This window comes from Hoplias malabaricus, chromosome 14 (genome assembly GCF_029633855.1).
Source record: "Hoplias malabaricus isolate fHopMal1 chromosome 14, fHopMal1.hap1, whole genome shotgun sequence".
NCBI classification, from domain to species: domain Eukaryota; kingdom Metazoa; phylum Chordata; class Actinopteri; order Characiformes; family Erythrinidae; genus Hoplias; species Hoplias malabaricus.
In genome coordinates this window covers 35,697,428-35,720,084 of record NC_089813.1, presented here as the reverse complement: position 1 = coordinate 35,720,084, position 22,657 = coordinate 35,697,428, and the positions used below count along the sequence as shown (strand labels likewise).

The 22,657-nt window shown below is 41.7% G+C and overlaps 1 protein-coding gene across 3 annotated transcripts; it reads left to right on the top strand.

The window, feature by feature from the left end:
• The first annotated feature begins 1,020 nt into the window (after positions 1-1,020).
• brpf3b (bromodomain and PHD finger containing, 3b) lies at positions 1,021-22,430 on the top strand. Of its 3 annotated transcripts, none has more exons than XM_066643810.1 (13): positions 1,021-1,591; positions 3,844-5,393; positions 8,256-8,412; positions 8,708-8,839; positions 9,890-10,018; positions 13,078-13,390; positions 13,604-13,882; positions 15,034-15,636; positions 16,309-16,390; positions 16,503-16,597; positions 17,991-18,082; positions 18,552-18,706; positions 20,999-22,430. In XM_066643810.1, the coding sequence occupies exons 2-13, from the start codon at positions 3,880-3,882 to the stop codon at positions 21,060-21,062; spliced, it is 3,615 nt and encodes a 1,204-aa protein (XP_066499907.1). In that variant the 5' UTR covers positions 1,021-1,591; positions 3,844-3,879; the 3' UTR covers positions 21,063-22,430. The 3 variants fall into 3 exon arrangements, with proteins under 3 accessions (XP_066499907.1, XP_066499905.1, XP_066499906.1); XM_066643808.1 differs by having other exon boundaries at positions 20,995-22,430; XM_066643809.1 differs by lacking the exon at positions 1,021-1,591 and adding an exon at positions 2,716-2,965 and having other exon boundaries at positions 20,995-22,430.
• The last annotated feature ends 227 nt before the right edge of the window (positions 22,431-22,657 follow it).

Below are 22,657 nucleotides of genomic sequence, written 5' to 3'. Positions count from 1 at the left end.
TAATGAATGAATGAAATGAATGTCAGAATGTTACATTTTGACACCAAGTTAAAGATAAATGTTTTCCAATCATTTAAACAAAAAGAATAAGTAGAAAACAAATTTCTGACAGCAACATTCAGCATTATACATCTATATTTTAGATCTATGTCTGTTGTAGAGCACTAAAGATATTTATGAATTCTTCCTTTTTTTGTAAGAGCTGAAACTGAAATTACTACATTTCAATTAAACAAAAACTAATGATATTCTCCATTGACTTTTTCACTTTAGCTTATAACCTACTTGTAACAGAGATTCTGCACTAATGCTGCGTTCCATTTGCCTCGTAAATAGGATGTTTAAGCTGGAAATGACATTCAGAAAACCCTATGGCCTGGGTTATGATTGTTAGCTTGTCCCCGTTAGCACTGTTTGTGAAAACAGTTCTTAACAGCGCATAATGCAATATTTACACATCTGTAGAAATAGACACACAGCAACTAGACAGTACTCTGACTGATTTAATGAGAGAAAAATAGACAGAAGCTGTTTGTGGGCAGATTTCATGGATTCTGAACTCAGGGTGGTGAGGTTCTCCTGAGTTTTCTATCAGGTTTTATGGCTTGAGGGGGGATTCCAATTGAAATTCCCCACCGTGAACTCTGAAACTCCAACAAGACTTGAAATGGAAAGCACCATAAACCTATTTCTAAATATGGCCGCCGACATTGAGGGACCCATTCTCTGTGGAACTTAAACTGGCTCACAAACCAATTTGATAGAAATAATGTAAACATATATAATCACTTGTATATCTGTTAGCTGCTAGTTTGTGGTGTTAGACAATACTTATTGCCCCTCTAGATGCCTCGGCTATGACTGGCGTGTGATTATTTTGCATGTGTGTAAAGCGCATGCTCATGTTTCTTTTATGTTGGATGTGAACCTCGTGGTATGCAGCGCCTCAATGATGCGAGGCCGGATCTCTGACTGCAGCTCGCTCTCCCTCCAGCTGCTGAACAGTAATAAGTTGAAGACAGTTGAGGAGGGAGTACGATGTGGGAAAGGGCAGGATGCACATTTACCATCAGCACAAACCACTGCAACTGGGTCTCCATTCCATAGAGAAGACCTTTGCAAGTGTGTTGTCCATCAAGCGTTAAATAAACGAGTTGTTACGTGATTTTGTAGGCGAAAAGCCGACAGACTGTGGCCTGCTCTTTCTCTTTTTCTCCGAAGGGGCGTGTTCTCGCTATCTCCACCGCAAGCCCCGCTCTCTCCCTCTGTATCAGCGAGCTGCTATCTGGCTAGGCAACGTCGGTACATTTCGTAGCTGAAAATAGCCAGCTAACGTTAGCCAAAGTAACGTTAACGGGACACTGACGTGAAGTTGCGAACTATTAGAAAGAGAGGCAGGGAAATGCCTCCGGCTTCTTGCGAAGACCTTTGTACGAATCTATCATGAACGGGTGAGAGGGGCCGGAGGCGAATTGCTTTGTATCCGCGAATTTGACCGGCTTTTCAGGGTGGAAAGGCGCCTATGCGAGGCTAACTTGGCGAGGCTCTTCGGCGGAGAGGTTCACACTTGAGTTTGCGGGTTTAAACCAAGGTAATACTTTTTGTTTACTTGCTAGGGACGTACTATACATATGGCCATGACATTAATATACGTATATTTAAGTCGAAAGATTCTACCGTGAACAGTAGCTAGCGACAAGCGAACGTTAAGCCCTAAATGAACGGTTTAACGTTGGAGTTTGTTGCTTGAATGCTACAGCTAAGTTAGCAACATAGCTACCAAAGGAAGCTAAGGATAGTTTATTTTCAGCGGCGTTTGTAACCAACAATGCTGTACTTTACTGTAACTTTACACACTGGACACTGACAGTGCTTTTTATTGACGGTTATAAGAGGAAACCCATGACCCGCCGCTGTGACTACGGTCTGAAGTTCGGGGGGAGCTGTTAACATGGCTGACATTTCGTTCTAGAAATGAGGACGCGTAACCGAACGCTTTATCCGCTCAGCTCGCCGCTGATTGGACGAGATGGAGTTCGGTTCGTGTTCCGAACTCGCTGATTGGCTGCTGAAGTGTAGGCCGGCCGTTGAAGAGAAAGAAAACTTCCCCGACTTGTTTGTCGGCGGTAGCTTCGCTCGGCGGAGCAACGTTAAACAACTTTAAATAACTACTATTTCTTCATGTGCCGATCAAAGTTCGCGGTGAATTCAATACCACAGTATCACTCTGCCACATCCTCACGTCAGACACTGCAAACAGCCACGAGTTAACCGATTAAAGCGTGAAATGCCGAAGGCCTTAAGCATAATATCAAAGTCCCGCCCCCAGAGAGCAAAAATAAAAACACTCAGGAGAGCGCTTTAACTAAATCACTGCTCTTACAGTTATAGTTCTGAATAGCTACCTCTACATTTCTGCATTTTAGGGCCGCCTGTTTAGAAGTGGCAGTTTGTAGAAGTAATTATGGCAGTTTTAGGTGGCCTCTATTCCAGAGCACTATTCCAGAAAGCAGGATTTCAGTTTATCCTGATAATTAAAGCCCAATGTTGAGTATTGTCATTGGTAAACTGACGAATCCAGCTTTCTTGAAAGCACTCTACAGCAGCTATAATATTCAGTGAGGCTGTGAACTTTCTAAATGCTAGATCAGTGATATTTGTCATTTAGTCACATTTGCACTTATACGTTCTCATGTGGTTAAATCTAATGTTATTCCTATTCCTTTGGACCTGTTCTAATCCCAGTCTGCTAATACCTAGCTAGCCTATCCTCCTGATGGTGTGTAGTGTGCAAAAGTCAAGAGGCCACCCCTCATTTATTTCATATTTTGTGTTCAAATACACGTTGTAAGTTGTAAATAAGTCGTCTTTAGCAACAAATAGCTGTAAAATATTTGCCAGTTGCCTTTATTACAGCTTCCATTCTTGCAAAGACACTTGCCTTGAATTTTGACCAAAAACAATCGTAAGTATCTTTTCACACCTCCAAAGTTCAGTCTCAGAAGTTGGTTGTGTTTACTGATTTTCACAATACAAGAAATCTCAAACACTTTCAGAGTTGTTGAGGTCTGGATACTAGGGCGGAAGCTGCTTTGATTGGTTGGCAGTTTTTTGGTTGTTTGTTTTGTTTTTGTTTTTATTTTGGGGCATCTTACATTTACACATTCTTTCATATCCATGGTGTTCAAATGTCTTCTACCGGTGGAAAGAAGGACTCAAACAACTGGAATTGTTTAGATCCTAAAGCAAGTGTGGAACTTGAGTTTCTCTTCTTTCTCAAAGATATGTGTATTTTTTATCTAACCAAAAGATTTGGAGGTCTAAGTTAGAAACTTATTTTAATTTGTGTATTTTTAACACCATTATCCCCATTTTGGAAAATTTGACTGGAAATGAAGTTAATTAAATGGGTCTGCCTGTTGTTTAATTAATAATTAATTAATTCAGATCACATGTTGACGTTAGATTTTGTTTTTTTTTAAACTAACCTTTAGTCCCCCTGGAATTCTCAGTTCCAATCAATTCAAAACCTTGTTAACATATCTGGCCACATTATATGCTACGTTGGCCATGCTATACTATTTAATTGATAAAAAATCATATATTGAAATGTAATAACATTTCTTTGCTTCTGAGATTTCGGGGTTTGTTTGTTTTTGTTATTGTTAGGTTGCTAGGCAACCACAGGCAGGGAGAAACCAGTTAATCAAAATTTCACCTGCCTGTCCCACCATACCATACCCCATACAAATACTAAGCTTATTGTTTGGTGAATTTTGAGCATTTCTACTTTGAATATTTATATATATATATATATATTTTGTATTCTTTGTGTGACTGTAGGTCCAGGCTCAGTGTGGCTACGTGGTAAAGGTGTCCATGAGAAAGCCACGCCGGAGGGGTGCTCTGTCCGGGGGTCCGGGCGGCAGAAAAAACAATGCCGCTCCCCAAGTTGGTGGAGGTCGGGGGCCAGTTCAGCCCCGCTCCCCGTCCCCCTACAGACTCAAGGTTTCACCAACTCGAGAAACCCTGACCTATGCCCAGGCCCAGAAGATGGTGGAGGTGGACCTGGATGGCCGACTGCACCGGATCAGCATCTTCGACCCTCTGGCCATCATCACAGAGGATGAGATGACAGCGCAGGACATCGCAGAGTGCAACAGCAACAAAGAGAACAGCGAGCAGGCATCTGCAACCAGCGTGGCAAGCCCCAGCCGCAGATCTGTCAGCAATAAAAACAAAAAGAAAGACTCTAAGAATGCATACACTTCCTCACAGAACCACTGCTCAAATTCACATGGACAGTCTCACTCGCAGCAGAACTGGCACAGTAACCACTGCCCTTTACCTGAGCCTACCTTCCGGGAGTTGGAATCTTATTCACCCATTGAGGCTCCCCCTCTACCTACAGCTTACTACCGCTATATAGAGAAGTCTCCAGAGGAGCTGGAGAATGATGGAGAGTACGACATGGATGAGGAGGATGTGGCCTGGCTGGAGATGGTAAACGAAAAACGGGTGTCCAGTGGTCAGCCGCTTGTTTCTGCGGACACCTTTGAGCTGCTGATGGACCGCTTAGAGAAGCAGTCATTCCTGGAGTCAAGGAGCCAGGCACCTTCACAGAGCTCCATTGACGAAGATGCTTTCTGCTGCGTCTGCCTGGACGACGAGTGCCTCAATAGCAACGTTATACTCTTCTGTGATATTTGTAATTTGGCTGTGCACCAGGAATGCTATGGGGTGCCCTATATCCCAGAGGGTCAGTGGCTGTGCCGCTGCTGCCTACAGTCTCCTTCCCGGCCTGTGGACTGTGTGCTGTGTCCCAACAGGGGTGGAGCGTTCAAACAGACCAGTGACGGACGTTGGGCGCATGTAGTTTGCGCTATCTGGATCCCTGAGGTGTGTTTTGCTAACACTGTCTTTTTGGAGCCCGTGGAGGGAGTAGACAACATTCCTCCTGCCAGGTGGAAGCTGACATGTTACCTGTGCAAGCAGAAGGGGTGTGGGGCGTCCATCCAGTGCCACAAGGCCAACTGCTACACGGCTTTTCATGTCACCTGTGCCCAGAGGGCAGGACTCTTCATGAAAATCGAACCAGTGCGGGAGACGACAGTGAATGGGACGACATTTTCCGTCAAAAAGACTGCATATTGCGAGGTGCATTCGCCAACGAACAAAGAGGGTTCTGATGACGAGGAGACTGGGGGGAGGGTGGTGGGTGGACGGGCCAGCAGGGGAAGAAGCGCATATGTCCAGACGCCCGAGCTGAAGAAGTCAAGACGGAGCAATAAGAAGGAGGTTAATGTGAAGAAGAAGGGGAAGAAGAGTCCAGAAGTAACATCCAAAAAAGTGGCAACACCTTTGATTACTGTGCCACAGATACCTTCACATAGGTGAGTAGTACCCCAGCATCCACAGGCTTTCTGCTCCTCATGTCTGCATACTGATGATTATGACAGTGAGACTTCCATCCGTGGTCCTGGAGTACCCCTGTCAGGAATATTTTGTTGTTTTTTTTGTACTCATCTAAGCTAGGGCTGTGGCACTAACCGCAATACGGTAATACTGCAGTATCGACCAGCCAACCACACGGAATGGCAAGCAATCGTCCACCACCGTGATGTATAGGGTTTTCTCTTTTTTTGCATGGTCTTTCTTGTTTTATCCTTTACCGTGTGTGATGAATGTAGTTTTTCCTAACTTTCACATCTGAAACGCTGCGGCTGAATGGCTAAGTGCCAGTCTTCCTTTTATAAACTGGACACAACGGCCGCAAACCTAGCCACAAAACCAAATGCATCTTTGTACGTTTGGGAGCATTTCAACCAAATGAAAAGGGAGAGCCAGCCAATTTAAATGAGGCAATATGCAAAATCTGTGCCAGAAAGGTCACTGTGAAATGGGGAAACGCGAATTTGAGATCCCATCTAGCTACCTATCATCCAGCTATCAAAGCCCAACTGCCTCCAGCAGCACCAAGTCGAGGAGCAGCCTCAGAAGGGTTCAAGCCAGTTTCAGGTGACAGTTAGGAGTGTAGCACTAGAATCAGAATAAATTAAGTCATTTGGGCAGGTCATGCCATATATCACAGTTTTGAGCCACAGCACAGGAACATCGTTCCCCGCGACAGCCCTAATCTAAGCCCTAGCTCAGTATTGTAATGTTTTTGTCATAAATAATAATAGCAATTACCACATTCTGTTTACCTGTATTATTTATTACCCAAGAATTATTGTGACTTAAATCGGAGAGGTGCTGAAAGTGAGGATATTTACTGGTGCCCACAGACTGCAGACTAATCAAGAAGCGCTGACATGAATAACACGATTACAGAATGTAATTTACACAGTCAGTCAGCAGACTAGATTAGAACAAGCTCTCCCATTTACTAATACATGCATAACCGTGACCGTGAATGGAAGTTAAATATTGATTGACAGAAGTTTTCATCATTCTGTTTCGCTAAACCAACTTGGTCAGTATCATAACATTATTGAACCCTGGTTGTTTAATGCAGGGGTCATCAGTCGGATTCATAAAGAGCTCCTGCTTAAATTGAAATGAAAACCTGTAGCCTCACCTGCCTTTTGTGGATACAAATGGTGACCCATGTGTCTGTTGTGAAACAGTTTTAAATAAAATACATATACCTCACGTTCCAAACCACGTTACAGAAAATAATCGAGTATAACAATGTGGTTACTGTGACATTGTTTATTCACTCATATTGTAACACTGCTTCCGACAAGGATCAAACGCTCTTGAAGGTCGAGATATAAGCCCTGCAATTTAAAAAATTAAATCTGCACCCACGTTTAGAAACATTTTAAAACCTTGTTGCTGAACAGATTTTGATTCACCATTTATGATTAATTCATTCATTCATTATCTGAAATCACTAATCCAGTTCATGGTCGCGCTGGGTCCTGAGCCTACCCGCCATCACTGAGCACAGAGTGGGAACACACCCTGGAGGGGGCGCCAGTCCTGTGCAGGGCGACACACACTTACACATTCACTCACACATTCATACATGGGGACAATTTTGAGTCGCCAATCCACCTACCAACAGGTGTTTTTGGATCGTGGGAGGAAACTGGAACACCCGGAGGAAACCAACACAGACACTGGGAGAACACACCAGTCCTCACAGACAGTAGGGCTCGAATCCACCCAGTTATGATTTTTATGTCTAATTCTTTTATAGCCAAATGAACTTTGAATTTGTGCCCTGTGATGGACTGGTGGCCCATCCAGGGTGTGTCCCAGTGTTGTGCCCAGTTCCAAAATCACCACGACCCTGAACTGGATAAGCATCTACAGACAATTAATGAATGAATGGTTGATTTTTATAAATTGGTTTTTTTTTTACTTTAGAATATGAATGCTAAATTAATTTACATTACTTTATTAATTTTGTGATTTATTAATTAAGTGATTTATACTTTAAACCTCATACTTGAGAGATTAAAGGTGACATACACGATTGTAAAATTGATATTTCCTCATCACCTGCTAGCTCTCCAGTCTGTTTTTACGGTGAAAAACCTGTCTAATGTGTTTACGAAGCCCTGGCGTCTTTAAACAAAGTAAAAAAATAAAGTGGCTCAGTCAGAGATGCTAGGCTTTCTCATTCTGCTCATCGCAGAAAAACAGCTCAAAGACCAAATATTTAAAATCATAAAAAAAGGGATAAGGATGTTGTTTTATTCCTGCTTCATAGTTGGGTAATTTTGACTTATTTTAGCTGTTCCAAATTATTTAGGTATTTACACACTCTGAATTAGAACTTGAGTTGAGCTTATGTTTCAAACAGTGAATAAAAACTTCAGCAAGTTCAACATCAGCCACGTAAAACAACAGCCATCTTTCTCCTCCAACATACCGTTCCACCTAAAAAGACGTGCTGCGTCTGAACGTAAACAGAACAGAGAGAACTGAAGTGCTTGAATATGACATGAGCCAGACAATGTGCTGTATAATTATACTGTGTCATGTTGGAATAGATAAACCTAATAAACCATATTTAGTTTTGCAATTAAGGAGAAAAATGGCAACAATCTCCACATGGACAACAGTGAAATGCTGCTGAGTAGGTAGTACTCCAGGAGCAAGGTTAAGAATTGCTCATCATGATGTGTTCCTGTGTGTAGTTTTCAAACTATATACACCCTATAACTTCTGTCAGATATATTATATAAGCAGATTTATTATTTTCAACTTTTCACTACCTTTTTCATTACTGTTTTCCACAGGTTGAACAAAGTTTTTAAAGGAATTATCATTCAAAAAAAGAATTATTTTATGCAGAGATTGCACAATTATTGGTTACTGAAGCGTCAGTCACGAAACGGAGTGCCTCTCATTCGCCGGTTACACTCCCATCTCCAGGCCCAGAAGAGTGCCGATCAGGTTTGTTGTTCAGTATCTTTGTTGCAGTCACACTGTAAAGCTGAGTTTGTTTGTCCATTTTTGCAGTTGTTCGTTTGTTCAGTTGTTATAAAGTGTTCTGTGGTCCAACACTGGTCTTGGACTTTTTTAGCTGTGTACTCCAGCACACTGATTTTGAAATGAAATGGGAAAAGGTCATTTATAAGAGTTCCTTTGGATTTTAAAGTTACCAAGAACAGTGTTCATACATGATGTTGTTATGTCTTGTACATGCACTTATCCTTCGGATTTTCTGCCGTTTGTGTGTGTGAGACAGGCTGAGCCAGACGAAAAGGTGAGCGCTATCAGAGAAGAGCTCAAATACTGGCAAAAGTTGCGTCATGACCTAGAAAGAGCACGGCTTCTGGTGGAGCTCATTCGCAAGAGAGAGAAACTAAAGCGGGAGCAGGTAAAGATTTTTTTTTTAATATAATTAACAGAGACACTAATAATTGCATTAGTTTCGATGCTGGATCAAATGCTGTTTATTAACTTTTTTTTTAAGATTAGCCTGATCTCATTTTTTTTGGATAGCTTCCCATTGTAGTAGTTCTTTGTATGTCAGTGGTACCATTTCTAGAAGAGCTCTCAGCTCACCACACCTTTCCTTGATACTTCTGGTCCTGCAGCATTGTTGTACTTGCTTAAACTCAAAGGAAAGAGCTGCCCTTTTTTCATCACTAGAGTACAATCAGATAGTGCTGGGTGTCGTTTAGCTTCTTTCTATCGCAGTTGATCCTATAAACAATTTACATATTCACATTTTAATATGTTTCTCAATTCATTATTGGCTCAAGCAGTTTATAATTGTTTATTTGTTTCATCCTGTTCCTGCAAGCCTATAGTGGCCATTGTTTGGTGTCATGGAATATATATACTTAGATAATCAAGTTATTTTATCGTAGTGCCAAGGACATAGTTTGCACTCAGTGTGTGAAATACTATGTTGAGCTGTTCGAGAGCAATGAGAGGTGAAAGAGGAGCGGAGAGGGCCCTCTGCTATGAATTTTACATATGTCAAAAATTCATGGTTGTAGTTATTGATTTACTAGTCTGGCTATAGTTATTCTGTCAGTGTTATTGAAGAAAATATACATAGTTCTGAACCCATAACATATATGAACATTTAATTTTATAGCAACTGAAGAACACAATAAAGAACGAGTATCATTTTGACCAGTCACTTTGACTGCTGCACTTGCTTGTTTCAAAATGAATCAGACAGATTAACGTTCAGAAACACTGCAGAACATCTGCTTCATGACCTTACTGGCCTAGAAATCTAATACTTCTGAGTTCTTTGCAGTTAAGGTTATGTCTTGGAATTCCCTTGAGCCTAAAGATAAAAACATATTATTGTTAAGCGCACACACTCACATGATGTTAACTTACAATGCTTGAACTTAGGAACAGCAGAACTGGACCCTGTCCTCACCTTGTCCTGTTCTGTGTCTTGTAGGTGAAAATACACCAGGCTGTGATGGAGCTGCAGTTGACTCCAGCTCTAATGCTGCAGCGCTCCACCCTTGATCAGCTGCAGGAGAAAGACACGGCGCAAATCTTTGCACAGCCTGTCAGTCTGAAAGAGGTACTGACCACAGTGAAAGAAGAGTCCCTGCCCTTATGCAGGGATCCATGAATATTTCACATTATTTTAGTTACTGACAGATATAAGTATGAATTAAAATGAAAACAGCTGCTTAATTTGCTTAAAAACCGACAATTTTATTAAATTGACGGAAAAACCCGAGCTCGCTACGGAAATTATTGAACGCGACCGTGACGTCACTGGTGGACAACAGCTGAACAACGCCGCGGTAAAACACCGTTATGACTGACTGTTATGACAGTATCTAGCTAGCTAAATAACCAACATTATTCATGACAATAGCCTAGCAATAAGCTAAACTCAAATGTAGAGGTACCGTTATTCTTGTAAATGTGATCGAAGTCGAACTCGAATTCATCCGACACTATAAACCTCCGTAATGCAGCTACGTAGCCGAGTATAATCTGAGCCACCGAGTTTAGCGAGTCAAGCTAACGTTAACTAACACCAACTAAAACAGGCGAAGTGAGTGTCCTTACCCTGTTTACCTCCATGTTACAGAGGCTCTTGAACACCTTTCGTTGGTGTCCTTACATGCCCATATTGTTGGAAAAGCGCCAGTGAAATGAGCTACAGATAACGGAGTGAGCGGATGGTCCTTTCCAAAGTGCCCGTTTAAAGTTGACAAATTTAGTCCATTTTCTGGATATTTTGGGATCTTTGGGCCATTTGTTCACAGATGTCCCACTGTACATTGAATGATTGCAGCCAAAAACAACACACCTTTTCATCATTTTGCATTAAATTAAGTGCAGCTTCTACAGTTGTTGTCCACCATCTATGTCAAAGGCATACCAAACGTTATTACTTGAATTACAAACTGGATTCCAAAAACAAACAAATTGTGATTAAAAACTGAATGCAATGATGTGGAGATGGCAAATGTCAGTATTTTATTCATAATAGATGACAGATCAAAAGTTTAATCTGATTAACTGTAACATTTTAAAGGAAAAATGTTGATTCAAAATTTCATGGCATCAACAAATCCCAAAAAAGTTGGGACAAGGCCATTTTTTACCACTGTGTGGCATCCCCCCTTCTTCTTACAACACTCAACAGACGTCTGGGGACAGAGGAGAGCAGTTTCTCAAGTTTAGAAATAGAAATGCTCTCCCATTCATGTCTAATACAGGCCTCTAACTGTTCAATCGTCTTGGGCCTTCTTTGTCGCACCTTCCTCTTTATGATGCGCCAAATGTTCTCTATAGGTGAAAGATCTGGACTGCAGGCTGCCATTTCAGTCCCCGGATCCTTCTCCTACGTAGCCATGATGATGTGATTGCTGCAGAATGTGGTCTGGCATTATCTTGTTGAAAAATGCAGGGTCTTCCCTGAAAGAGATGATGTCTAGATGGGAGCATATGTTGTTCTAGAACCTAAAAATAGTTTGCTGCATTAATGGTGCCTTTCCAGACATGCAAGCTGCCCATGCCACAAGCACTCATGCAACCCCATACCATCAGTGATGCAGGCTTCTGAACGGAGCGTTGATAACAACTTGGGTTATCCTTGTCCTCTCTGGTCCGGATGACATGGCGTCCCAGTGTTCCATAAAGAACTTCAAATCGTGACCCATCTGACCACAGAACAGTCTTCCATTTTGCCACACTCCATTTTAAAAGCCCCCTGGCCCAGTGTGGCTTCCTCTTTGCACTGTAGAGTTTCAGCTGGCGACGGCGGATGGCACAGTGGATTGTGTTCACTGACAATGCTTTCTGGAAGTATTCCTGAGCTCATTCTGTTGTTTCCTTGACGGTGGCATTCCTGTTCGAGGTGCAGTGACGTTTAAGGGCCCGGAGATCACGAGCATCCAGTAGAGTTTTACGGCCTTGACCCTTACGCACAGCATTGTTCCAGATTCTCTAGATCTTTTGATGATGTTATGCACGGTTGATGATTCATTCATTCATTAACTGTAACCATTATCCAGTTCAGGGTCGCAGTGGGTCCAGAGCCTACCTGGAATCATTGGGCGCAAGGCGGGAATACACCCTGGAGGGGGCGCCAGTCCTTCACAAGGCAAACGCAGACACACACACTCACTCACACACTCACACCTACGGACACTTTTGAGTCGCCAATCCACCTACCAACGTGTGTTTTTGGACTGTGGGAGGAAACCGGAGCACCCGGAGGAAACCCACACGGACACAGGGAGAACACACCAACTCCTCACAGACAGTCACCCGGAGGAAACCCACACGGACACAGGGAGAACACACCACACTCCTCACAGACAGTCACATGGAGCGGGAATCGAACCCACAACCTCCAGGTCCCTGGAGCTGTGTGACTGTGACACCTACCTGCTGCATCACCGTGCCGCCCATGGTTGATGATGATAATTTAAAAGTCTTTGCTATTTTACGCTGGGTAACACCACTCTGGTATTGCTGCACTATCTTTCTGCGCAACAATGGTGGAATTGGTGATCCTCTGACCATCTTGGCTTCAGAGAGACACTGACACTCTGAGAAGCTCTTTTTATACCCAATCATGTTGTCAATTTAGTGTTAATTGGTCTTCCAGCTGTTTGTTATATGCTCAATTTCCTTTTTCCATCCACTTATTGCTACTTGTCCAAACTTTTTTGGGATTTGTTGACACTGTGAAATTTTGAATCAACATATTTTTCATATATATATATGTATGTGTGTGTGTGTGTGTGTATAAATGTATATATGTGTGTGTGCAGTTTGTAGTGTGTGTGTGTGTGCGCACTTCTTGTCTTGGGTGTGGTTATTGTATACTAATGACCACACCTCCAATTGATCAGCTCAGTAGAAGCTTCTGGATGTGACACCGAGAGCATATATGCTATATCAGGATAAATTTATTACAAAAAAATGTGAACTTTCTTTCTCTCTAATATCGGGTCCAGAAAAAAGCAGAGCCTGTTTCTGTGATTTTAATATAGTTTAACATAGTTAATTTTAGACTATTGCAATTTGAAAATCAAAATTAAAAGAGTAATTTCCTTGCAGTGGTTATTCTGTTTTTACTTCTCTGATATTCATACTCTCCGTCTTTCTTAGGTTCCAGATTACCTGGAGTTCATCTCTAAACCCATGGACTTCACCACCATGAAGTCCAAGCTGGATGCACACAAATATCGCTCTCTCTCTGAGCTGGAGGAGGATTTTAACCTCATGATCTCTAACTGCCTTCTCTACAATGCTAAAGACACAATGTTCCATCGGGCTGCTGTGCGTCTGCGGGAGCTAGGGGGCGCTATCCTGCGTCACGCACACAGACAGGCTCAGAACATAGGACTGGACCCAGACACAGGAATGCACCTTGCGGAATCTCCGCACAAGAATGACTACTACCGCTGCACACTGGAGGATGGTTAGTGACCATCAAAGGCTAGGTGGAAATAAGATTATCATTCACTAATTTTCACTTAGTACATTAACTAGGGGCACGCAGGCATTTAAAGGTGAATTCAGATTTTGCATGGTGTCCGAAAGGCCTTAGTTTACAAACTCAAAACAGTTATATTTGTGTATCAGTATCCTGTTTATTCACTAATCTTTGTGCATGTTTCTGTGTGTTCTGCAGTGGACACGCTGCTGGACCCCGAAAACCGGCTGCACATGTCAGCAGAGAATCAGCTGAAGGAACTGCTGGACAAACTGGATGTGGTGACGTCCATGCGTTCAAGTGGGGCCCGAACACGCCGCATACGGCTTCTGCGAAAAGAGATCAACAACGTCCGTTACCGCCGCAACTCTCACCTCTCCAACGGAGACATGAAAGAAGAAGATGAGAATGAAGATGAGGATGAAGATGAGAAAGAGATGGACACTGAAAACAACCTGTCGTCATCCTCAGACAAAGGTGAGATTATACATTACTTTACAAAATTCAAAAGATACACTTCAATTTCAAGTCAAACATCATGAAGTTATTAATTTTACAGCATCAGGAAAAAAGAGGATATATATATATATATATACAGTGGAACCTCTACTTACGAACTTTCCAAGATACGAACTGGGCATTTGAATATTTTTCGCCTCCACCAACGAACCATGACTCTAGAAACGAACCAGAGGCTCCACCGAGCCGGCGGCTGGAAATGACCACTGACCCCAATAGGCGAGTCTCCCAGCGCCCCCAGACTTGAGTGAGCGTTTAAGATTAGCAAATTGTAGCTTTAGCAATTTAGCATTAGTGTAAATAGCAGATATCGAAATGTGTGCTAAGTTAAGCCGTATCTACGCTTCGTCTCCCCACATTCACTCGCCTACTCTCCGTTATTCCACCCACCCCCACCTCCCGTCATACAGCCAGTGCCTGCGTTACTCCTCCAGCCAGTCGTCACGTCTTCAAGGTAGCGATGTGTAACCACTTAAAACTTTATTATTTCTTTTTTACTTACTTTACTTTACTTTTACTTACTGTTACCACTGTATTTCTCTTTTATTTTTAGTAACGCTACATGTATTGTTTTACTAATTTGAGAGTATTGTAAACGTATATCAGTCCAAAAAGGGTGACTTTCGGGGTGGGGGCTGGAACGCATTAATTGCTTTTCCATTATTTTAAATGGGGAAAAATGACTCGAGAAACAAACTTTTCTGCTTACGAACCGGGTCACGGAACGGATCAAGTTCGTAGGTAGAGGTTCCACTGTATATGGAATTTTAATTTAGTGTCCACCATTTGGAAAGTGTTCACAACTACAGACTACAAGATCAGTCTTGGATGTTGGTTACATGCTCTGGATTTCATGGTGTTTAATGAGCACCAGAAAGCCTTTGTTTATATGCATTTAATAATATGATCTTAATCAGATTTCTGCAGTTATCTGATTATTCATGCCATGATTTCTTTTAGGTTTCTAGGCTTAATCAAACAGAGCCATTTCTGACACACATTGTGAAGTGCTTTTACCATTCTGTACAGATGAAGAATTCGTAAAGTACCACGTTTTATTAAGTACATGTAAACACACCAATTGACTGTCTGTTTTTTTTTTATTATAGATGATTGTAAATCCACACCTCCTCCAACCCTGGAGCCCTCAGGCCTAGCCTTATCCCCTCTTCCTGGAGAAACCCACCAGGACCCCCCCACCCTCAGGCCAATGACTGTTGACCCAAAGAACTCTTCAGCCTGCCCTTCTGAAGCCCTCAAACTGAGTGGCGAGAGGCAGGATGCAGAGCCAGAGTCACATGTTTCTCAGAACAGAGAGAAAGACACTCCCCCAGTTTTGTCCCCTAGCGAGGGAAAGCTGCTTAACGGCATTTCAGCCACTCAATCCCCCACACGACCCATCTCTGGAGGAGTGGGCCGCCGGACCTCCGTCCTCTTTAGAAAAGCTAAAAACGGAGCCAAGCTACAGCGCGAGAAAGACAATCAGCTGCAGAATGGGAGCAGTGGAGAGAGCAAAGCGCCTCCACTGTCTCTCAGCTGCAACAGCACTACTACCACCATGCCTCTAACTACAAACACAGAGACAACAGCTCAGACATCAAGACCGTCAACGCCGCCACCCTTACTCACGCCAGCCAATCAATGTGCTCGCAGTTGCAGCACTAGTCCTGACCGAGAACAGGAGAGGACCCCACCCCGCTCAATAGAATGTGGTAAAGACAGATCCTCTTACAGTTATTGGGTTTTGAAATGACTTGGGTATGTGCTACTGAAATGAGTGCACGGATTCAGTTAGAGGTGCATGTCCAGGACCGTATAACAAACACTGCTTCTGTTTTTACTGTTTGACACAGACAGAAAAATTTAGACCAGGGTCCTTGTTGCTTGATTATTGATGGAAGGGTCTGTGTCCAGCAAAGACCAGAAAAAGGCTTCTGCTAAAATTGACAGTTTAGTTCAGTCAGGTGTTTTATAAATAAAAATTAGTTTTTGTTTTTAAAACACCAACTTCTTTCCATGAATAATTATTTTGTAACTAGTTTATATCATCAAAAATTTGGCATCCCAATGGCTTGTGTTTAATTGTAATATTTTATAATACATACATATATGTTTCATTTAGAATTTCTTAATAAATAAAAGTTTCAGGGAGAGCCTTAACATCAAACAACAAAGTCCGAAAACCCAAGTTTAATTTTCCTGATTTAAAACATGCTTAAAAACGTGTTAACGTTGACCGCGCTATAATATAAAAGCTGTAGAATGTGGCTTTCCTTTAGTCATTTGGCAAATACTGAGTCATAGTTTAATAGGAGTTGTGGTCTGGACATTCATTATGTCCTGAAGCCTTACTCATCTCTAAATATGTACATTTCTATTCACAGCCCTTACAAACGGATTCAAAAAGCACAAAGATGGCGGCTCAGACTCTGACACCAGCCCCTCACCCATCCTCAAGAAGGAAATGTAAGAGAAAAACATTACTACTTAGACCTTAAGCACATTAAATGTAATTTGATTCCAATTATAGATTGTGGACAGGGATTAATAGTGGATGTACTTTAAAAAAATTTTTCAGCATCTTGCCACCAAAAAAAAGCCGTGGAAAACCTGCACTATCCAAAGTACCTTTCTTAGAGACTGTTAATGGAGATTCGGACTACACTGGCCCAGGTAGGAGAAATAACTACTGACAGACATTAAAGGCTGAGCACCACTTAATGGACCTCCATGAATATTCCACATTATTGTAGTTACTGACAGATATAAGTATGAATTAAAATAAAAATAGCAGCTTAATTTGCTTTAAAACTGACAATTTTATTAAATTGACGGAAAAACCCGAGCTCGCTACGGAAATTCTTGAACGCGACCGTGACGTCACTGGTGGACAACAGCTGAACAACGCCGCGGTAAAACACCGTTATGACTGACTGTTATGACAGTATCTAGCTAAATAACCAACATTATTCATGACAATAGCCTAGCAATAAGCTAAACTCAAATTTAGAGGTACCGTTATTCTTGTAAATGTGATCGAAGTCGAACTCGAATTCATCCGACACTATAAACCTCCGTAATGCAGCTACGTAGCCGAGTATAATCTGAGCCACCGAGTTTAGCGAGTCAAGCTAACGTTAACTAACACCAACTAAAACAGGCGAAGTGAGTGTCCTTACCCTGTTTACCTCCATGTTACAGAGGCTCTTGAACACCTTTCGTTGGTGTCCTTACATGCCCATATTGTTGGAAAAGCGCCAGTGAAATGAGCTACAGATAACGGAGTGAGCGGATGGTCCTTTCCAAAGTGCCCGTTTAAAGTGGACAAATGTAGTCCATTTTCTGGATATTTTGGGATCTTTGGGCCATTTGTGCACAGATGTCCCACTGTACATTGAATGATTGCAGCCAAAAACAACACACCTTTTCGTCATTTTGCATTAAATTAAGTGCAGCTTCTAGAGTTGTTGTCCACCATCTACGTCACAGGCAAGACGCCTATTAGAGTTTCCGAACACCGTTGGGGGGGGGACCAACGGTCTTTTAAACCTTATTCCTTGAATTAGTAAGAAATAACATGTTTTCTGACGATCAATAAACACAAGTTAGGAACTCAAACTCCACTGTATTTATTTGTTTGACACTTTCATATCGCTGGTGCTTAGCCTTTAAAATGCCAGCATCAAGGGAAACAAGGAGCACATAAAAACCTGTTTTGGGAACTATGTTTGGGAAATTTCTTTTGTGTAACTGTTATTTAAAAAAAAAGCTCAGTCACATATGTTCACTGCAGCACTCATTCACTCTTTCATGCTGATGTCATAAGAAGGGTTTCATCTTCATTTTATTGAGCAGCCAATCAGAGTTATTTAAAAACTATTTAATTCACGTGATAACAAAGTTTGAAATGGATCATATGAAAAAGAATGTTTTCTGTTAAAACATTACGGATCGTACAAGTCGACTTCAGGGCACTGTGAAGGATATGGGCTTTGTGATGATAATAGGTTAACAACAAATTATGATTTTAATATTTCTAAGTGTGCTGTGTTCTTTTTATTCTCAGTGGATATGATGTCTATAGAAAGTGATGTTGAACTTGAGCCTCTGGACCTGGTGTGGGCCAAGTGTAGAGGATACCCGTCCTACCCAGCTCTGGTGAGAGAGAACACAAAAACCGCACTAGCACTGAAACTTTTTGATCTTCTGTGTACCAGGAACCTTGTGTACCTAGTTTGTTACACTGAAACCGCAGTCCTGAGTTCATGATTCAGTATTCCCGTGATATCTGGAGCAATATATAAATGCAGCAAATGAATGACCATGTCCACTTACATAATTTAGTAATGAGATTAGAGCAGGGGGTAGAAGGATTGCGGTGTAAGACGTGAGTTGGTGCTAGTTGGTTTCAAGCACTGAACAGCGTGTTGATGATCCAAAATTCACATTTTCACGTTTGTCTCACAGTTTTAAGATGCATTGCTACGGCCCTTTAGACTGAGCACTTGTAAATTCCGTTTTCCGAATTCAAATTAATCCTAGTGTCAATAAATAGACTCCCACACCCAGATTAAGCTTGAGCCTATGTTAAGGTTTTAGTTTTAAAGCTGTGTTTTCTTTGCCATAGATCATAGACCCCGAGATGCCAGAGGAGGGTCTGCTGCATAATGGAGTGCCTATCCCCGTTCCCCCTGCGGGCGTGCTGAGGCTTGGGGAGCAGAGGCAGGAGGAGGCTGGGGAGAGACTTTTCCTTGTCCTCTTCTTTGACAATAAGCGTACCTGGTAAGAACAGTGCATAGAAGCTGCTGACGAGAAATGGCAACGAATGGATTACTTAAGGAGTTAATACAGTTAACCCCTGGTTAATACAGGGGTTGGACAATGAAACTGAAACATCTGGTTTTAGACCACAATAATTTATTAGTATGGTGTAGGGCCTCCTTTTGCGGCCGATACAGCGTCAGTTCGTCTTGGGAATGACATATACAAGTCCTGCACAGTGGTCAGAGGGATGGTAAGCCATTCTTCTTGCAGGATAGTGGCCAGGTCTCTACGTGATGCTGGTGGAGGAAAACGTTTCCTGACTCTCTCCTCCAAAACACCCCAAAGTGGCTCAATAATATTTAGATCTGGTGACTGTGCAGGCCATGGGAGATGTTCAACTTCACTTTCATGTTCATCAAACCAGTCTTTCACCAGTCTCGCTGTGTGTATTGGTGCATTGTCGTCCTGATACACGGCACCGCCTTCAGGACACAATGTTTGAACCATTGGATGCACATGGTCTTACTGGTGCAATGTGGAGTTAATGAAGATTGGCCACCAGGCTGCTCCAATTCAGCCATGACACCTCCCACACTACAATGACAGGTGTTTCAGTTTCATTGTCTAACCCCTGTATGTGTGTGTGTGTGTTTTATAAACATGAAACAAAATTATACACTGTGTTGTGTGACACAAGTAATCAATAAGTGTAAAAATTGCTGAATTATTTCAGGAAACTGTGTGAGCTTCAAGTAAAACATTGTGTGAAGTTGTGTTATGTGAGTCCAGTACAGAGCAAGGGTTAAAAATACCCAGGAGATGGTGCTGTTGCTCTGAGCCAGTTGATTAATTGATTTTGTTTTAGCCAGTGAAGTTCTTAACATTGACATTTCACTATGGACAGTGAATTGTGTTTAAGGACCCCAGGGGAGTGTTTCTTTCCTGCTTCAGAGTTATGTTCCATGAACTGTGCTCATTTGCTGCAAATAACATAAGGCCTTTTCCCCCCCTAAAGTCTTTAAAAATCCATTTTTTCCAAAAAGGCCATTTTTAATTGTAGGATACGTGATTAACTGTACATATGCAGTGCATAAATCTACTGTGCCTTTATAACATTTGGTAAAATCCAGTTTATTTCAATGAAAATATGCATTTTAAAGGCCAAGCACCACTTAATGGACCTCCATGAATATTTCACATTATTTTAGTTACTGACAGATATAAATATGAATTAAAATGAAAATAACAGCTTAATTTGCTTTAAAACTGACAATTTTATTAAATTGACGGAAAAACCCGAGCTCGCTACGGAAATTCTTGAACGCAACCGTGACGTCACTGGTGGACAACAGCTGAACAACGCCGTGGTGAAACACCGTTATGACTGACTGTTATGACAGTATCTAGCTAAATAACCAACATTATTCATGACAATAGCCTAGCAATAAGCTAAACTCAAATTTAGAGGTACCGTTATTCTTGTAAATGTGATCGAAGTCGAACTCGAATTCATCCGACACTATAAACCTCCGTAATGCAGCTACGTAGCCGAGTATAATCTGAGCCACCGAGTTTAGCGAGTCAAGCTAACGTTAACTAACACCAACTAAAACAGGCGAAGTGAGTGTCCTTACCCTGTTTACCTCCATGTTACAGAGGCTCTTGAACACCTTTCGTTGGTGTCCTTACATGCCCATATTGTTGGAAAAGCGCCAGTGAAATGAGCTACAGATAACGGAGTGAGCGGATGGTCCTTTCCAAAGTGCCCGTTTAAAGTTGACAAATTTAGTCCATTTTCTGGATATTTTGGGATCTTTGGGCCATTTGTTCACAGATGTCCCACTGTACATTGAATGATTGCAGCCAAAAACAACACACCTTTTCGTCATTTTGCATTAAATTAAGTGCAACTTCTAGAGTTGTTGTCCACCATCTACGTCACAGGCAAGACACCTATTAGAGTTTCCCAACACCGTTGGGGGGGGGGGACGGGGACCAACGGTCTTTTAAACCTTAATCCTTGAATTAGTAAGAAATAACATGTTTTCTGACTATCAATAAACACAAGTTAGGAACTCAAATTCCACTGTATTTATTTGTTGACACTTTCATATCACTGGTGCTTAGCCTTTAACTACTGTAAATAGTCTGGTAACTGCTGAAATAATGATCTTCAGTTATTAGTGTAGACTATCAGTGTATTCCTGATGTGCTCCATCATAACAACATGAATCATACCTTGACAGCAGATCAGAGAGCTGTAATCTGTGTGTTTCTCTGAGTGATGACTCTCTGCTCTGTTGCAGGCAGTGGTTACCGCGGGAGAAGCTGCTGCCACTGGGAGCAGATGACACGGTGGACAAACTGCGTCTAATGGAGGGCAGAAAGACCAGTATCCGGAAATCCGTGCAGGTGGCCTACGACCGAGCCATGATCCACCTCAGCCGAGTACGAGAAGACCGAGGCTTCGTTGGCTCCAACTACCTTTAGAGCCCGCCAGCCTCAGCACATTTAAATACCCCTTTTCATCACTACTGCTTAAATACCACTCACACAGGCAGCTGTGTCCCAAACCACTCCCTCTACCGGACTTGTAGGGTACAATTTAAAGGGCAGAGTCGCTCAGTCATGCCCAGAATCGTGCGCTGCATTTCTAAGCAGGGACGCACATGGGATGCAGTCTGTTTCTAAGATGCACCCTCATTTCTTTCCAATGACAAGGAGTGGCAGCCATGAAATTGTTAGTTTCAAAGTTTTGTCCCCTTTAGGGTTTGGGGGGGATTTTTATTGAACGTCAATGTGAGTGTGTGCGATTTTTAAACTTGTGTCACTTTAAATCTGGTGGTTTTGAGTCTGGCCCATCCACAGGCTTGTTGTTGAAGAGACATGGAACCGGGAGTCTGTTTTCTGACAATGATTCAGTTAATACGAATGAGTCAGTGAATCAGCTAGCGAGTGTGTGTGTATAAACGTATGAATGAATCACTGCCATTTTCTTACGATAGCTTTTTACTTTTTAAAGTTTTACAGACCACTTCTTGTATATTGTAAAGAAACGTCATGTATATAGGTTCATTTTGTTTTTGTCATACAACATCTTATTTAATTTGAGTCTTGTTTATCGTGAATTCAGTCATCTGGATGTATGAAGAAACTAGATCTCTTCTGTACATATTTGTAAACGAAAAAGAGAGGAAATCAAATTACTGACTTGCTGCAGTGTGTATCCGCTTGTCTTCAACATCAGATTGTCTTCGATGTAAGGTGTATACATACAGTTTATGTATGATTCACAGCCAGTTGTCTATGGTTAAATATACAGAATTTTTGATACGCAGAAATGTAATTTATTTATGGACCGCAGAGAGATAGAGATAATTAAATTATATATTGGTTGAAGAATTGAATCAGATGTCTTATTTAAGATAAACTATTGACTAGGGTTTTATGAGAAGACGGGCTTTGTGACTTGATGGTTCAGGTTTGTTGAGCTTTTAATATGAAAACGCTGTAGTGAGGACGTTTGTTTGCAAACTGTTAGAAAGTAAAAACATTTCCCTGTTTTTGCACCGTTGAGCACAAAGCCTTGTATTTATTGTAGAAAATGTTGAGCTCTAGTATCTGTTTATAAGATGGAGCCGAGAGAAATTTTAAGCTTGTACAAACTGCAGATTTTATCTACTCGCCAAATAACCTGTCTCAAACAGTATTTTCTCATGTGGGGGAAATAAATGTTCTATTGAATCTCTTAATGCTGCTGTCTTTTTCTGTCTTCTATAAAAAGTAAAAGCACCACTTGCATGTCACTGTTAGGTTTGAATTTCATACTTTTGTTTTTTTTACCTTTGTTTGCTGCTCATTGGTAAATATTTTAGAACAAAATGTGAATGAATCCCGGTCTCACCAAAAATACAAGGCTGCCACATTTATTCATTCATCCTGGAGGGGGCGCCAGTCCTTCACAGGGCA

Excerpts from the sequence above, each read along its gene's own strand:
- brpf3b (XM_066643808.1), top strand. The coding sequence starts at position 3,880 with ATGAGAAAGCCACGCCGGAGGGGTGCTCTGTCCGGGGGTCCGGGCGGC. Across the intron at positions 8,840-9,889 it reads AGAAACTAAAGCGGGAGCAG|GTGAAAATACACCAGGCTGT; the intron begins GTAAAGATTTTT and ends TGTGTCTTGTAG. Across the intron at positions 13,391-13,603 it reads CCGCTGCACACTGGAGGATG|TGGACACGCTGCTGGACCCC; the intron begins GTTAGTGACCAT and ends TGTGTTCTGCAG.